General features: G+C 40.6%; 1 protein-coding gene across 1 annotated transcript in view; it reads right to left on the bottom strand.

Annotated features, from left to right (window-relative positions):
* LOC144774108 (vomeronasal type-2 receptor 26-like) overlaps positions 1-16,984 on the bottom strand; it is an 81,877-nt gene that overhangs the window by 34,115 nt on the left and 30,778 nt on the right. The window contains exon 4 of the mRNA XM_078659134.1: positions 3,173-4,018. Within this exon, the coding sequence (XP_078515260.1) occupies positions 3,173-4,018 (846 nt within the window). The remainder of the gene's footprint in view (positions 1-3,172; positions 4,019-16,984) is intronic.

Genomic DNA, 16,984 nt, shown 5'->3' on the forward strand with positions numbered 1-16,984 from the left:
GATTTGCCTTCTTCAAAGCCTAGCCCAGAAACGATTTATTCATACCCGCCAGTGTTGTTTACGCAAAAGTACTCTTCAATCTGTTCACCTGAAATCTGTCTCCTAGATCCTATCTTTTAGAAGAATATGACCAAATTGCCATGAACTATTTCTCTTGCATAAGTACCCAAACCTTATTTGGAAGATTACTGAATAGTGACTTTAGAATGGCAAATATTGGGGTGCAGTTCCTTCAAAGATACATAGTTTGATGTTTGGCAGACTTAAAAACAATATTGACACAGCCTCATAGAATATATCAAAACATTACACATAAACATACAGAGAAATGCATATTCACACAACTGGGAGAGCAGATTTACATTAGAAAGAGGATACGGGTATCATGTGGATGGAGCAGGACTCAGTGTGAGATTTCCACTGAAGGGTTTTGGGGGTAAAAGGCCTTTTTTAAGTGTGGCAGAATGGACAAAGCAGGGAAGATCTTTTAAAAGGTGAGGGTTTAGCAGCTGATAGAATTTAAGCTCCAGAGGTGCAGTTGGGGGCTTAGCTTCCTTTAGAAGGAGTAAGTCAGTTGAGTATTACATGAGTGTTATCTAGTGCAGATCCCAGATTTCTGGCTATCCTACATTCACAAGATTTTCAATTATCAATCTAGCTTTCTCTTGTAGAGAGTTGGGTTGAGCATACATGTCGCTCTGGAACTCTGAAGCCAGTGTGTGCTGCAACCACATTCACTGTGCAAATAACATTCAAGACCAAACATAGCAGTAACAGGTTACACAGAACTTGGTACAGCTATGTAATGAGTTTTTGTACATAGACACCTGTCTTGTTAAGCTCCCATAAAACTTGTAGTTCATGTGACAATACACATGCCATCCATGAAAAAACTTCACTGCTTTGCTTACCCCTAGTTATTAGGCTAGGGTCAGAAGTTTGCAACACCCATTTTTTCAAATACACTGCTTTGGACCACTGTAGAGTGATGACGGACAGGCCAGACATGTGGAATAATTTATACTATTGTGTATTTTTGTTGGTGTGAGTGAATGGTCAGTACTATAACTAGACTGTTGCAAAATGCCAGCGAGCTCAATATTGGTTGTTAATATAGAACTTAGCCATAAAGCACAGACGGTGGTAGCTGATACAATACTGGGCTTTGGTCATAATTAAGGAATTTAAATACTTGTGTTGAAAGTGGAAAAATGACAAATTGTCGAGAGGAAAGTCAATCAAAGAAGAAAAGGTTTCAGCAGTTGATGACTCCAGCAAATATATACTATTGGTTATATTAAAACTGGGCATTGGAGAACTGATGGCTGTCAGATGTTGTGTCAAAGCCTATAGATGCCCAGGTTCACACCGGAACCTCAGCTTCTATTCGAATGCACAAGGGCATATTATCAATTCCATTATCGCCGCTTTAGCGGCAGTTTCCTGCCCCTAAATCGGCGATAATTTTAACGCCGTTTCTTGATAATATGCCCCTTAGTTTGGTGAGCAGTGGTGAGGTGAGTCCACATGAGGTTTGCACATCTTCAGCATACACATGACTAACAACCTGATGGAGGATTGTGTTTCTCCTTGAGAAGTGTTAGAGAAGGAGAGGAGGTCCCAGCCCGAGCTCTGGGAGACACCAAAATGCAGAGATGTCAAACATGAAGAGTAGGCACAGCAGGAGATCAGGAATGAGTGATCATCGAGATCTGAAATGAAGCATTTTGGTGTCCTAACCTTGATAACCAGGCTGTGAGAATTGGTGATAACCTCGAGTGGTTGACGGCAGAGAATGTAGCAGAGTTTTACTAACAAGAGTGTGGAGTAAAGGTATTTATGATGCACTTTGGTTTGCTTAAGAAGTCCATCGGTTGCACAGAGTTTACTAACAAAAGTCAGATGGGTAGAGAGGGTAAGTGGATTAAACAACATTCATACTAGATTTCAGAAAAAGAAAATGAGCTTGCTAAATGTGTTAGTAAAAGCCAGCCTTATTAACATAGGTGCAGAAATGTGCCTTTCCCTGGCAGCATTGCCGCCACGGAAAGGCTGCGGGAATTGACTGCAGGGGACCGTTGTGGTCCCCCACGTACTCTGGGGGTGTGGGGTGCACATGGAGGGTACCTATGGTACCCCCCAGCAGTTCCATGCACAACATGGCAGGCACTGCGCAGTGCCTGCCTTGTTGTGCATGGAAGTGCACGACATGCCTTCCTGGCATTGTGGCCGGTGGTGCTGAGTGTAACGCCCGCCACAATGCCAGGAATGCAGAATGCTCCTGCCACTGTGGCGGGCGCATCCCAATTGCTCCCACGGGACCCAGTCCTTATGGCGGGTGGTCCCTTTTACCACCATCCTAATGATGCCCTAAGTGTTAGTGTGTTCGAAAATCTGTGGGCTTAGAGCACCTACGGTAGAAGCTAGAAGGAAGGGAGTGTAGAAAGAGGGTAGACAAGCAAGACAGGATCCTGAACAAAAAGTAGGGGCTTTTGTTGTAGGAGAAGGGGTCATATAGGATTGATTGGTTGATGTTATTATATATATTCTTTCAGATGGTAATGCTGGACAAAACAGTTAATTTGGCAGAAGTAGGGATAGTTTGCATTGTAGTGTAGGTGCAGACAGCCACCGCCCGTGAAGGGCGTGCCACCGGGTGGTGACGTGGGGCGGGTGAGGGGCATGGTGGGGGGGTTGTAAAATGCGGGAAACAGACGATTTCAGGTAAGTACTGAAAAAAATGAATAAAACAAATTTGGTTGCACGCACTGCATCACATTTGGCGATGCAGCGCGCGCAACAAAATGCGTTTTTTTCCGGTACTTACCGGAAATCGTCGGTTTCCCGTATTTTACAACCCCCCCACCCTGCCCCTCCCCAGCCCCACATCACCGTCCGTTTCCTGCATTTTACAACCCCCCACCCTGACCCTCCCCCACCCCACATCACCACCCGGTGGCACTCCCTACACGGGCCGTGGCTGGGTGCAGAGAGTAGGGCATTGGATTTTGTTTTGTGTAGTGGTTGTGGACTAAGAGCTAGCTGCAAACATGCTAGTTGTGGTGTTAGACAGGTTTGTTATGCTGTAAGAAGGAATGGAGAATGAGTAGTCTGCCCTGTGTAGGTCTTAATCATTCATCTTACAAAATAACTAAATCTTGCTTCCTGTTACCTGCCATGGTTGGATATCCTTGGCGTCTGCACACGATACACGGATGAAGGGTCCTCGGCTTGGCCTGCAGGATATCAGTTCATCCAGAGCGTGAGCAAAGGCATAAGCTGCTACATAACTGTGGTAACTGTAGCTCAGGTCGTTTAGCTCAAACAAAAAATGAGTCACTTGCTTCAGTGTCTCCACCCCTGAACAAGCACCTGGTCTTCCTTTTATCTCTTCGGAAGCATCAGTGTCAGTCCAGTTGTTCTCCTGAAATGTGCAGTGGAATGCTTTCTCCCAGAAGTGTTTCATGAATATATCATTTGGGTACCTAGAATGATGAAGATGAGACAAAAACTCTTCAAAATCCTGCATACGCTCCGTGTACGGTGCAAGTCCCAGGGATCCATTCAATATTTTCCAGGCCTGATTTTCCAGCAGGAGCCCTGGTCCCAGTGTAAAGGCTGCAGTGAAGACCCAGACTTTGCTGGTTATATTCTGTTCATAAAGTATTTGCAGAAATTCCTTGACATGGACATCAGGGCTGTGAACTATGATCACCTTCACTGAATGTCCTTTGATCATTTCAACAAGTTGGAGGATCTTCTCCTTGGAGAATCGAAGGTTAATTTGTTCTACGAAAGCCACACAACCTCCTTTGTCCTCAATGGCTTTCCGTATCCCCTGTCCTCCCTGCAGGCCTACCTCATCAGTGGAAACTATCATGCCCACCCAAGTCCACTGGAAGTGGCCAATCAGTCTGGCAATGGCAATGTTCTGGAATGAGTAATTGGGAACAGTGCGTAGAAAGGATGGGAACTGAAGCTTATCACTGAGAGTCGAGAGCACAGAAGCATGACTTATCTGTCAAAGACAAAATATTAATGCATATGTCATCATAAACTAGTATTTTAATAAGATTGTGCTGTCAACATTATTCGACATTATGCAGTATGAAATGTGCATCTCAGTTGATATTTGCAGACTACTATAAATATGCCAGCTTTTATCTAATCATATGAGCCCTATTTAAGGGATACCCAGTAACAGTGTCCAAGACAATAGATAAAACGCCAATGTAAATGTTTGCCTCTTTTTACCACAGCATAAAAGCATGCTTACAAGAGAAGGTGGAACAGAAACCACCCACACAAATGCCTTTTGGACTATATACCTGAAGTGTGCCCATCCACCCCCCACGTAATACAGGTATTGGCACAAATTAAAGCTACCAAACATTGGAGCACTATTACCAATGGTTCTAAATTTATTAGAGAAAAGTGAACACAGGGAGATGATGGATGGAGCACTGATCTGTGACTGGGGGTGAGTGCCTGAAAAGTTTCAGCACTCCGTCCATCATCTCCTTGTGTTTAATTTGTTCACCCTAAGTTGGCAGGGTATGCCCGGATGTGGGCCCCTTGCTCAATTTGCCACTGGATTCAAGCTAGCCTGGCTGATGAAGGGTGTTACCCAGAAACCGGTCCCAGGGTGCTTGTTTCTGGTTCAGGAAAAACCTGGCTTGGCAGTTCAGCTGGACTGTTCCCATGAGGCAAAGGGTCAAGACTGATTTGCATATAGCTGGGTTTGAAGTGAGGGTGCAAAGTGAGCTAAAGAATGATGATGGATTCAACCCAGATCTGTGACTGGGGGTGAGTGTCTGAAAAGTTTCAGTACTCCCTCCATCATCTCCTTGTGTTTGCTTTCTAAATTTATTAGATTCATGAAAAGAACTTGGACCTCCAAGAGGCAAAGCCTGTCGGATGGTCTCATCAGCTAGAACACCCACACATCAGTTTGAGTGGCTTCTCACACAACATTGTCCTTTGCCTCCCAGCAGAGAGCCAATGGAAAGGAGGTCATCAGATTGTACAAATCCTCAGAGGATGACATTAGCAAGATTAATTCCACAGCAATCACCTGAGTGTGAGTGGTTCAAAAAAAGCCATCAGAACCAGAGATGGCAGAGCCAGAAAGATACCACACTTCACCAAAGAAGAATGTGTAATCCTGGTCAAGGAGATAGAGCCACATTTCCTGAAATCCTCTTGTAGAAACATATACAACAATTCTGGTGCCAAATGCAACTGAAACTCCAAGACCATCCACATGAGATTGCAGGAAACAAGGACCTCTCTGTAATGGCCATGTAAGAGAGAATTGAAAACAGTTGTGTCATTGCCTCTCCATGGACAAATTGCAGGGAGCAAAAAATAAAGTCAAAGGTTCTTTGCCACTCGTGTAAGGAATGACAGAGCAACATAGAAAGTTTCACTTCATTACTGAGTTTATGGAGAGAGTAATACCCAGTCATAATGGAGGGTTGGTGTCAGAAATAGGATTATTAATTTGGAAGTGAGCCCCTGACCAATTATTAAATAAACTCTGGTTAGGTCAAAGCCTATTCTCTAGAGAACCTTTGTTTTATGGTAACAGCTGCACAAAAATTAGACAATTCCTCAGAGAAATGCAAGTTAATTTCAACACTATTGAAGAACAACAGTTTGTGATTGACCCAGACCTAGGCATGACTTCAGGCAAAAAGTGTTATAGCAGACGTTGAATACACCAAGCAAGTTGTCCATGTCAAATGTTTTATCTTTTGAGACTGAAGGGATTTCTTAGCGCTTGGAAGGCGGTACTCGATTCCACTGTGTCAAGGGACACGTATGCTTGGATGAGGGCATATTTAGCCTGACTGAGATCTCTATACATTCAGATGAGATATCGCCACAGCGACCCCTTTGAAGGCATTGTGAGTTAGTTGAGCTGTTTATCCAGCTGTAAATAGAGCAGTTTCAGGGACAAGGTAACCTTCTTGCTAAATCATAACATCCCCTTTAGTCTTTTCTTTGGAAGTCAAACTTCTCCAGCAGTGCAAGGTGCAAGGCTGTAGCCAGGGAGGTTCCCTTGAAGTCAGATGCATCATCATCATCAAACTTCCACTGTAGCCATTGAATTCTGTACAAAAACGTCAGAGCAGGAAAAGTTGGATTTTTTACTACAAGGATGAGATAGATTTGATGCTTCGCCCCAGTCCAATAATTTACTAGGTCAGAGTGAAATGTAAATTACGCCATGTAATTTGTGTCATTTCGTGACCATTATGCCACTTTGCATAATTGCACACTATTCGTGGTAAAATATCACTACAAATGTATAGGAATAACATGAAGGATGAGACAGTTATTGCAGTTCTTTTGCTTTTTTGCACGTTTTTAGTACAAGATGTGTCCTTGCATCAATAATTAATGGTGTAATGCATTGTGCGCTAACATTTAGTGCTCAATTATGGATTTGCATTTTGTTGAATTACAAATAATTACACATACTTTTGCTGCAGTTTCACATATTTACTCCCTTTTTTTTGTTTTGTGAAAACCTTCAACAGTGTCATATTGATGGCTGTAGGTGGGCAGGGCTCCACATGGTACTCTGAGTGTGATAAACCTAGTATTCTTGCTTGCAATGGGTATGACCTTCCTGCTCATGCCTTTTCCCCTTTGCTTCAATCTTTTTGAGGTATAAAAAATGACTAAAGGCCACTTTTGTTAAACTTCTGGAAGAGTTATTTCTGGTAACTCCAGTTCTTTGGGGCAGGCCATGGGCATCTAGTCTTTCACAAGCCAGGTCATCTGCATGGTTGAGTCCTCTTCTGTCAGCTTGGACCTCATGGAGTCAGGAGTACATGTAAATGTAAATGTAAATGTAGTGTATTTTGTAAAGCGCACAGCTGCCCCAACGGGGTATCCCGGCGCTGTATAACGCTGTGGAACCCTTCCTGGCTCTCCATGTGAGATGCCTCTCCTGGGCACCTCCAAGGTGAAACCAGGCATCCCAGTATTGTAGGGGCCATTGTGGAGATTAAGCAAGCTATTGCCCAGAGTTGCAGCGTGGGACCTGATGGAGCGAGATAGAAAACAGAAATCTGTTTGAACTCGTGAAGTCACATTTCCATAACATAAATAATAAAATTAATGATTTGTGATATGTTTTGCTAATACAACCTAGATTAAACTCATTACATGGGGTTGGTAACATGTGTGCTCATAAACGTGCGTAAATGTTGCATCTTTTGTTCGTGCAAAATAATAAATTAATTTTGTCATTTTCGTTTTGTCATTATTAACTGCAGCAAATTTAAAAGTGGCATGTGCTTATTTTGCTTTCCTTGTCTATGTGATGTCATTTCTACTATTCTAGGTGCACATAAGGTTTCATGGATTCATGAAGACTGGTAGATATGAAATGCTGCTTATATGTTGCTTGGTGCTAGGTAACATTAGACTAATTGGGTGGGTTAATCAATTAGTAAATGAAGGGTGGATACAGAATAAATGACAATTCTTACATTAATACTTTTCTTGTGTTTGTTTTATACTAGAAAAATAAGTTGCCTGCTTTTGGGCCTAGTTTGCTCGAGTTTGCTAAAAGATGAATTTTACTTCTGCAAGGAGCACGAGATGTCCATTTTGAAAAAAAGTGTTAGTCAAAGTCGCATTCACTGAACAAAAGCTGATGTGTTGTCATCATTCTGTCGGACGTGGCCAAGGTCAGAAACCGGTAGAAAAGAACAATTTTGATTATTTGGCATCCGCGGAAGTGGAATGGAGTCAGTGAGAACAGTTGCCTAAAAATTGTTGCAAACTAAGGAAGTTTTGGAACACGTACAGGAAAGACAAAGGTCCTAAAGAATATGACCTAATGGAAGTTTTGAAATGTGGGTGACATGTCACTTGTCACTCTTGGACCAATCGGACATCGTTGTTTGCAGAAAAATTTCTTTTACTTAGATTAGCTAGCATAGAAAGGTATAAAAAGTCCATGCCCCTAGGGATGGGCTGGCTGCTGCTTTCTGACTTTCCGATGAGGGTGTCGTGCTGTTGGACATTGCGTGAAGCACGTAAGAATCCTCAAAGAACTTTACTTTATTTCCATTTATTTTAGCTCAGTTAGAGACTTAGGTTTTAGAAATGCTAAACTTATATTTTCTTGCTTAAACTATATTTTCTCATGATACTTTTCATTCATATTTGCTTAAATGCTAATAAAATTACATTTATGAAACTATATTTTGAATTATCTACAATTAGTTAATAAAATCTTACTTTTGAACTCAAGCTGGTCTTGGTTATTCAGAAGCGCAGGTTACTATTAGCTAGATGTCATCGCCATGGTGGTCATTTAAATAGTTAGGTTTGTTCATATGTTGTCATCATTTACCGCGGATGTATATAGATGTATATAATTAGTATATAAGGTGTATATAGGTTTAATTTGACCACCTGATTCAGTAGGCCAAAATATGTCATATTTGGTTAATGGGTCCATGAGTTAGAGTGGTGTATTATGAAGTAGGTTATAGAGTTAGGTAACGTTGTTTGTGATATATTTCCTATAGGCCGCTGGATCAATTCTTCTGGTAGCAGAAATTGATGGTTGCTAAGGGTAACCAAGGTGATATAGTGGTTGCTAAGGTGTTATGGTATAGAAATAGGATCGATGTTTAACACATGTTAAGTTCGTTTTTCGTGCTATATGTATGTACCGGTACAGATTGTGTGATGAGAAGGTAGTCATGCAAGACATCTGATCTGTTTGTGATATCGCCGTGTATCACAAGTGATATCGCCGTGTATCACGTGTTGTCGCCGTGCAACACAGTGTTGTGGTCGTGCAACACAGTTTTAGGGCTAGGTGTGAATCTTGTATAGTGAGGATTTTCTAAGAAATTTGAGCAGCATGAGAATAGGGACAAAGTGCCTGTTGTAAAACTCACTGTGATAAGAGTATTAGTTATATTCGAGCTTGAGTGAAGGGTAGGGTAACGTCGGTGCATGATTATCTATAAACAGGTGAGAGTCCTGTAGGGGTACATGTTTTATATCTATAAACAGGTGAGAGTCCTGTACGGATAACGTCGTTATTTTGCTAACGGTGCATGATTTCTATAAACAGGTGAGAGTCCTGTACGGATTTCATGTGTGTTTGAATTTAGGGATTTTTCAGTGTGAAAGTGCATGATTGTTTTGTAAGGTATGTTCAAGTGGAACTTTCGGACAGTCACTTAGTTGTGCGTTCAGAGGGAAATGAGTCCATATTTTACTTGTTAGAAGGGTAGAGTAAGAGTTGCTCTACTGGCAATTGGAAAATATTCTTAATGAGAATAGCGCTGACTATTCCGAAGCGTGAATACTAGAATGTGTGTAAACTATCCTAATTAGAGAAATAGACAGATGAGTCCTTATTGTCATTGTTAAAAATTAATTTTAACAGAGAAAACATTCTCAAAATGGCGCTGTGAAAAGAATTTGTGAAGGAGGGGTAAGCGCAAGGAGTGAGAAGCGAGAAACCGCAGCTGCTGTGAACGTCACAGAGCCGCGCTGGGATTGGGTGACATACGTCACAAGCTGTGCTCTGATTGGTTCTTGAGCCTCTGTCGAACTGTAAGCTGATTGGTTCTTCAGAAAATCTCCATTTTTATTGGTGGAGTAAGAGAAGTGACGTAGCTCAACTCTTATTGGTTTGTTGGTGTGTTTCGCGCACGGATTGGTTGCTTTTGCGGAACATCCCGGAAATATTTTTCGAACAAATTTGTTAATTGAATTTAACTCTTAAAAATGAGTTATCATTTTAAACACGTTGAGAAAAAGCCAACGTTGTTTCAGAAATTTAAAATTTTTATTTCGCCTGACAAGAAAATTGAAACGCGAGGTGGTAAATTACTTCATAAGTACAAAACACCTGCAGCGTATATGGAAGGTGAATATGGTTATCATACTGTTCTGTGGTTCGATAGCTGGAAACACTACACAAAGGACGACGGTTTTTTGACATGGCCTGATGATGGTTCATTTAATGTAAAGATTTTGAGAAATTTGCGAGAGAAAATGAATGCTCTTAAACCCAAGCCGAGACCAACTCAATTCGAGGCTTTAGTTGAGTGGGAGGATGAAATGTACCAATTACAAAGGGAAGCAAGTGGAATTAAAAGATCTTCTAAACCTCCAAGTTGGAAGAGAGAGACACATGAAGACAGGATGTGAATGTGGAGACAGGGAAACATGAGTGAGGGACTTTTTGTAATTAGAGAAATGGTTTTAGGTTCTCCTGGTGGAAAAAGAACTGAAAAGAGAAATAGTGCTCCTTTAGAAAGTGAATCTGAAGATGCAGTCTTAGAGGAAATATACACTACAGATAAAAGGAATCAGCCTTTGAGACCTCCTAGGTCATGGTCTACTCCGGTGGTTTCTACAGAAACTTCACCAAGTGCACCTCCAATTAATGAAGCTCCTAAACTTTATCCCAATAATTGTGAAATTGTTGAAACTCCAAGAAGACCAGAATTTGAGAATGTCCGTAATGAGGGTAGACATTTTTCAGCAACTCCGAGAGCAAGGGAAGCTCCAAAAAATTATGTGAGAGAAACAAGAAACGTTGAGGCTGTTGATTCCTCTGAGTATTTACGATCAAAGGAAGAATTAATTCGACAAATAACAAAAAGCATGGAAGCTGTGACAGTTCCAGTAACGATTGGTCCTGTTCAGCCTGTTTTTGAACAAAGAGAAGCTAATAAGACAGGGTTAACTGTTCCTTTAAATGCAGAAATCCAGAAGGTTGCTGAAAAATTTTACTCAGATATATCTGAAATAAACTCTTCAAGATCGAGAATGCCAGATTTAACTTTTAATGAGGATTTATCTCCAAAAACACCGATGGGTGCAGAATCTGATGCAGAGAGTCCTGAAGTCAGGGTGACCAAACCTAAACTTGATGTTGGAAAATTAAAAGCAAATATTGAGGAATTAATAATTGGTACGATTGGTCCTGACAGTTTAAATTATTATCGAGATGATGAACTACTGTTCATTTGCAAGAGTATGCAATGGAAAACAAAAAATAAATATGACCAGTTGGAAGAACTGGCAGCTGAACTTGAAATTGATGTGAGCAAACAAAAGAATTTTGCAAAACATTACAGATTAGACTTTTCAGAAAGTGACATTGAGAGTTTGAACTCAATGGGAAGAATAATGCATATAAAAGACCTGATTGTTTACATTAAAAAACTGGGAGAATTGAATAAGTGGAGAGTGAAATGGACTAAAAAGAAGGAAGATGAGAAATTGGAAAAATTGTCAAAACAATTTCCAATGAGAGAGATCGCAGGTGGAGGATATGTTCATGTCCCATGGTCAAGACAGGACATACTGCTGTTCACAAATGATTTTCCGAAATTGAGGGAAAAGCCAGTGGAGTGGTATAGGCAGGTGGACAGGTTCATCAAAGTCTCAAAAGTTCTGTGGATTGATCTGGATGGATTCTTTGACATAGTTGTCCCATCAGATCTTTGGACAGAATGTAAAATATCCATAAGTTGGCCAAAAACGGAACCCGATCGGGTTAAAGAAACAGGTGCTCCAAATCCTCTTGTAATGGATTTTTATGAAAAAGTGATTTACTGGTTGAAAAACAAAATTCCACCACAAGAGGTTGATTGGGTTAAAATTGAGAGAACAAATCAGGAAACCAAAGAATCAGTTCATTCGTTTTACGAAAGGTTGCTGTTGATTTTTAAACAATACAGTGGCTATGAAAAATTAGACGAGAAAGATATGAGTCATTTCGTTTACAGATTTGTTTATGGTTTAAAACCAGAAATTGCAGATATGATCAGGAATAGCATTGTCGGATGGCAAGCACTTTCTGTTGATGACATCTTGAGAAAGGCAAAATACTGCAGCGATGAGCTAGAGGTGAGACAAAAGAAACTCAAGGAGAAAGCCATGTGGGCTCAGGTAAAGGTGGCTGAGCAACAGATTGCCAGTCTTGGTAATAAAAATACAAATTTTATTCAAACTGCAAATTCAAATCAAGGGCAAGGGAAGTTTAAAGGTAATAATTTTGTTAGGAAAATTAACCCAAAGATTGAAGAGATGAAACAAAGATTACCTTGTTTTAATTGTGGCGAGATTGGACACTGGAGAGACGAGTGTAAGAAACCGCCTAGGAATTTAAAAAGTCCATTGTTAAATCCACAGATGCAGAATGATGTTGACCTGCAGCAACAGCTACAGATGCAGCAGAGTTTAAACGAATTAAATCTTCAGCGACAGCTGCAGCAACAGGTGAATCAGGTGAATAATAACCGGCAGAATCAATTGCCACAAGCACCGTTTCCAAATTGTGGGGGAACTCAGAAATATAATTCAGGTGTAGGATTTCAAGGAGATGAACAGGTGATAAAACCGCAAAGGCAAAGAGTGCAAATGCAAAATGCAGCACAACAATTTTTGTTAACAGAAGGGCAGGAGAGTGATTCTGATGATTATTACTGACGGTGCCCGAGAGAGGAGGAAGAGTGTGTTGTTGGAGCCACTCTTGAGGTTGACCAGTCTGGTCCATTTGTGAATGGGAAAGTTAATGATGTAGACATCACTTTTCTAGTGGACACTGGTGCTACCCGTTCTACTGTTAGATCAGTGGAAATTGAAAACCTACCTCTCTCTGGGGATACCATCCAAGTTGTCGGAGTAAGCAATCAACAAATCAGGACTGATTTGACTGATCCAGTACCAGTTGAAATTGGAAATTTCAAAGACAAACACAGATTTGTGGTTTGTAACAGTAGTCCAGTGAATCTATTGGGCAGAGATATATTGTGTAAAATGAACTGCAGAATATATTGTTCTCCTGAAGGAGTCGAATTACAAACAATGGAAGAGGATGGCTTGTACAGGATGACAATGATGCTAATGGAAACGGAGGAAACAAAATTATTTCCTACGTTTGAAAAAGAAAATTTGCCTGAAGAGCTCAAGGAAACAGTGAAATCTGAAATTTGGGATTTGTCTGGAAATGAGATGGGTCTGATGAAACATGTTGATCCAGTAAAAATCGCACTAAAGCAGGGAATAGAATTTCCTAATATTCCACAGTACAAAATGAAAGCAGAAACAATAGAGGGAGTCATACCTGTGATTGAGAAATTCATTAAACAAGGTGTTTTAAAAGAAATTGAGAGTAGCCATTGTAATTCGCCGATTATGGGAATTAAAAAGTCGAATGGAACGTACAGGATAGTTCAGGATTTGAGAAAAGTTAATCAGATTGTTGTTCCATGTTGCCCTGTGGTTCCAAATCCAGCAGTTATTTTGTATCAGATTCCACATGATGCGGAATGGTACCCTGTCATTGATCTTTGCAATGCATTCTTTACTGTTCCTTTACATCCAGAGAGTCAGGAAATTTTCGCTTTCAGATTCCAGAGTAGGACCCTCGCATGGTGTAGAATCCCCCAGGGGTATACAGAGAGTCCTTCTATCTTTAATGAGCTGTTGAAAAGATCTTTGGAGAATTTAGACTTACCTGGTAGGTCTACGTTGGTGCAGTATATTGACGACTTGTTGATAGCTGCTAAAACGAGAGAAAATTGTGTGACAGACACAATTATACTTTTGAATCATCTTGCAGATGAGGGACATAAAGTGTCCCCAGCAAAATTACAGTTTTGCGAACAAGAAGTGAAATATCTTGGTCACAGAATTGCAAAGGGAAAAAGACAGGTGACAGTTGAGAGAATAAAAATGATTCAAGCAATGCAACCTCCAAGAACACAGCGACAGCTTAGAATGTTTTTGGGAATGGTTGGTTACTGTCGACAATGGATAAGTGGATTTTCGGTAATTGCAAAACCACTACAGAGACTGACAAGGTCTGATGTGAAAGATCCAATTATTCTCAATGAAGCTGAGATGGAATCTTTTGAGAACCTGAAAAAGAGCTTATGTCAAGCTCCTGCTTTGGGTATGCCGAATTATGAGAAAGATTTTGAACTGTATTGCAGTGAGAGAGAAGGATGTGCATTGTCTGTGTTGATTCAGAGACATGGGAATCTAAAGAAACCTATTGCATACTTCTCTGCAGTTCTTGATCCCATTGCAAAAGCATTGCCAGGATGTTTAAAAGCAGTTGCAGCTACAAGTGTCAGTCTTGAGCAGAGTGAAGGAATCAATATGGGGTTTCCTGTGAAGGTTTTTGTACCTCATTCGGTTGAAATATTACTGACAAGAGGTAAAACTCAGCATTTAACAAGCAGCAGATTGACCAAGTATGAGAAAATCATACTAGGAGCAGATAATGTTTCCATTTCAAGATGTTTGAGTCTGAATCCTTCTACATTGCTGCCTGATTCAGAAATTATTGATGAAAATGAAGTGGAACATGAGTGTTTGGATGTCATGGAGTTTTGCACCAAACCAAGGCAGGACATTAAAGATGTACCTTTGCCTGAATCAGATGTTGTCTACTTTGTGGATGGCTCCTGTCTGAGGACAGAGGGAGGTGTTTTAAAAGCATCATACTCAGTCTGTACAGTTGCAGATGTGAAAGAAGCATCATGTCTTGAAGGAATTCGGTCGGCTCAAGTAGCTGAATTGATTGCTTTGATTCGTGCTTGTGAAGTGTCAAAGGACATAAGAGTTACCATCATTACTGATAGTCAGTATGGGTACGGAGTTGTACATGATTATGGACAGCTCTGGTCTCAGAGAGGTTATTTGACCTCAGCAGGGTCACCAATTAAAAATGCAGTTTTCATCTAAAGATTAATTGAAGCCATACAGTTGCCGAAAGAAATCGCAATTGTGAAGTGTGCAGCACACACAAAAGAGGTGGATTACATCTCAAAAGGCAATGCCTATGCAGATGAGACAGCAAAGTACTGGGCAGGAAAATGTTGTGCATACAATCGGGAAAAGAGTAAAGAAACTGATTCAAATTCATTAATGCTAACAACAGTTGTAGAAACATGGCATGAGATTAGGGATTTACAAAATGAAGCAGACGATGATGAAAAAGATCAGTGGTTAAGATCAGATTGTAGACCACGTGAAGAAGATGGAGTGTGGGTCTATAAAGATGGCAGAGTAGTTTTACCAAATTGTTTGATTGCTGATATGGCCAGATTGTATCATGGCCCAGCTCACCTTGGAAGAGATTCTATGATTAGACTTTTCCGAGAGACTTGGTTCAATACTAAATTTAGAACCATTGCAGAGTCTTTTTGTCAAAGGTGTTTGTCATGCCAACAAATGAACCCAAACAGAAAATCAGTTGTGGGTACAGGGATAATTGGTCGAGAGGGTGGTCCCTTTACCAGGTTGCAGATGGATTTCATTGAAATGCCCTTACACAATTGTTTGAAATATGTTCTTGTGATTGTTTGTTTGTTTTCAAGATGGGTGGAAGATTTCCCTACACGACATTGTGATTCAATCACAGTGGCGAAACTGCTACTCAGAGAAATTATCCCAAGGTACGGTTTTCCAGTCACTATTGAGAGTGATGGAGGAAGCCATTTTGATAACAAACTGATGAAGCTAATATGTGAGGCATTAAGCATTGAGCAGAAAATACACTGTGCATACAGACCAGAGGCATCTGGGGTGGTTGAACAAATTAATGGGACAATTAAAAACAGAATTGGAAAAATGTGTTTGGAAACAGGTGTAAAGTGGACTGATGCTCTTCCACTTGTTCTAATGTCATTGAGAAGTACACCTGATAAGAAGACAGGTTTGAGTCCTCATGAAATACTGATGGGAAGAGTCATGAGGCAAGCTTTTGTACCTGTAGGCAAATTATTGAGCATAAATGACAGTGCTATTTTGGATTACTGTAAAAGGTTATCTGACATAGTGACTTCTGTGTCTAATCAGGTGGGAACTGAAGCACAATCAAATGAGAAAGTTCTAACACATGATTTGAGACCTGGTGATTGGGTGAGAACAAAAGTACATCGGAGAAGAAATTGTCTGGCTCCTAGGTGGCAGAAACCTAGACAAATAATTCTGGTCACTACAAATGCTGTGAAATGCAGAGGATTGAAACGGTGGATTCATCCTAGTCACACTATTCCAGTACCAACTCCTGATAGTTCTGATGTTGAAAGTGATACTACAGATGATTCTGATTCTGAAGTAGAAGGTGAAACAAATCCAGATTCTGAAGATCGACAAGGGGGTCGACATCTGGAACTTGTGCCTGTGAATGGAGAACTAACAAGGAAAGATCTTGAGATAATTGAAATAGATTCAGGGGAAGAAGAGAATCTATCAAAGGGAAAAACGACTGAGGACTCAGTCAAGGAGATTAATGGAGTGAGTTCCATTGAAGACAGAGAGGCCGAATCAAAAGAGATTTCTGACCAGGAGAGTATCGAAAAGCAGAAGTTAAGCTCTGAAGTAAGGAACAGAAGTCCAGAATCTGGGAAGTTGGAGGTAATTGAAGAAGAAGAGGAAGACGAATTACCGAGTACCAGTGATGGAAGACAAAGCATAGTTCCTGAAGGAGTGAAACTGCCGAATAGAGACGTTCCTGAGTCAATAATTGAAGTTTCAGACTGTGAAACTGAAGAAAGTGACGTGGATGGTGAAAGTGGAAGTGCCAAGAAAAGATCTTGGAAGTCGGAGACAAATGCTTCAGAACCAAAGAGAAAATTCGTGAGAAAAGCGGATTACTGGCCTGGTGGAAGATTGAGAGTCAGGTTGATCAAAAAACCGAAGGACCAGGTGGAAGAAATCAGTAGTCAAAAGGGTTCTGGAAAGGAAGTTGGAGTTGGAAGAAGAATCGAAGTTGTGACAAGAAAAGGAAAGAGGATTAAAAGGCCGAATCAGAAATACAAATCTCCTGAGTGGACTTATCTAGTAATTCCACCTGTTATTGACATTTACGATAGTAGTCAAGAAGAAGGAGAAATTGAAGAAATTAGTGACAATGATTGAAATATAAAATTTTAATTGGATTTTTGAGTTTTTAATTTTTGGCAAA

Source organism: Lissotriton helveticus, chromosome 8 (genome assembly GCF_964261635.1).
Source record: "Lissotriton helveticus chromosome 8, aLisHel1.1, whole genome shotgun sequence".
NCBI classification, from domain to species: Eukaryota; Metazoa; Chordata; class Amphibia; order Caudata; family Salamandridae; genus Lissotriton; species Lissotriton helveticus.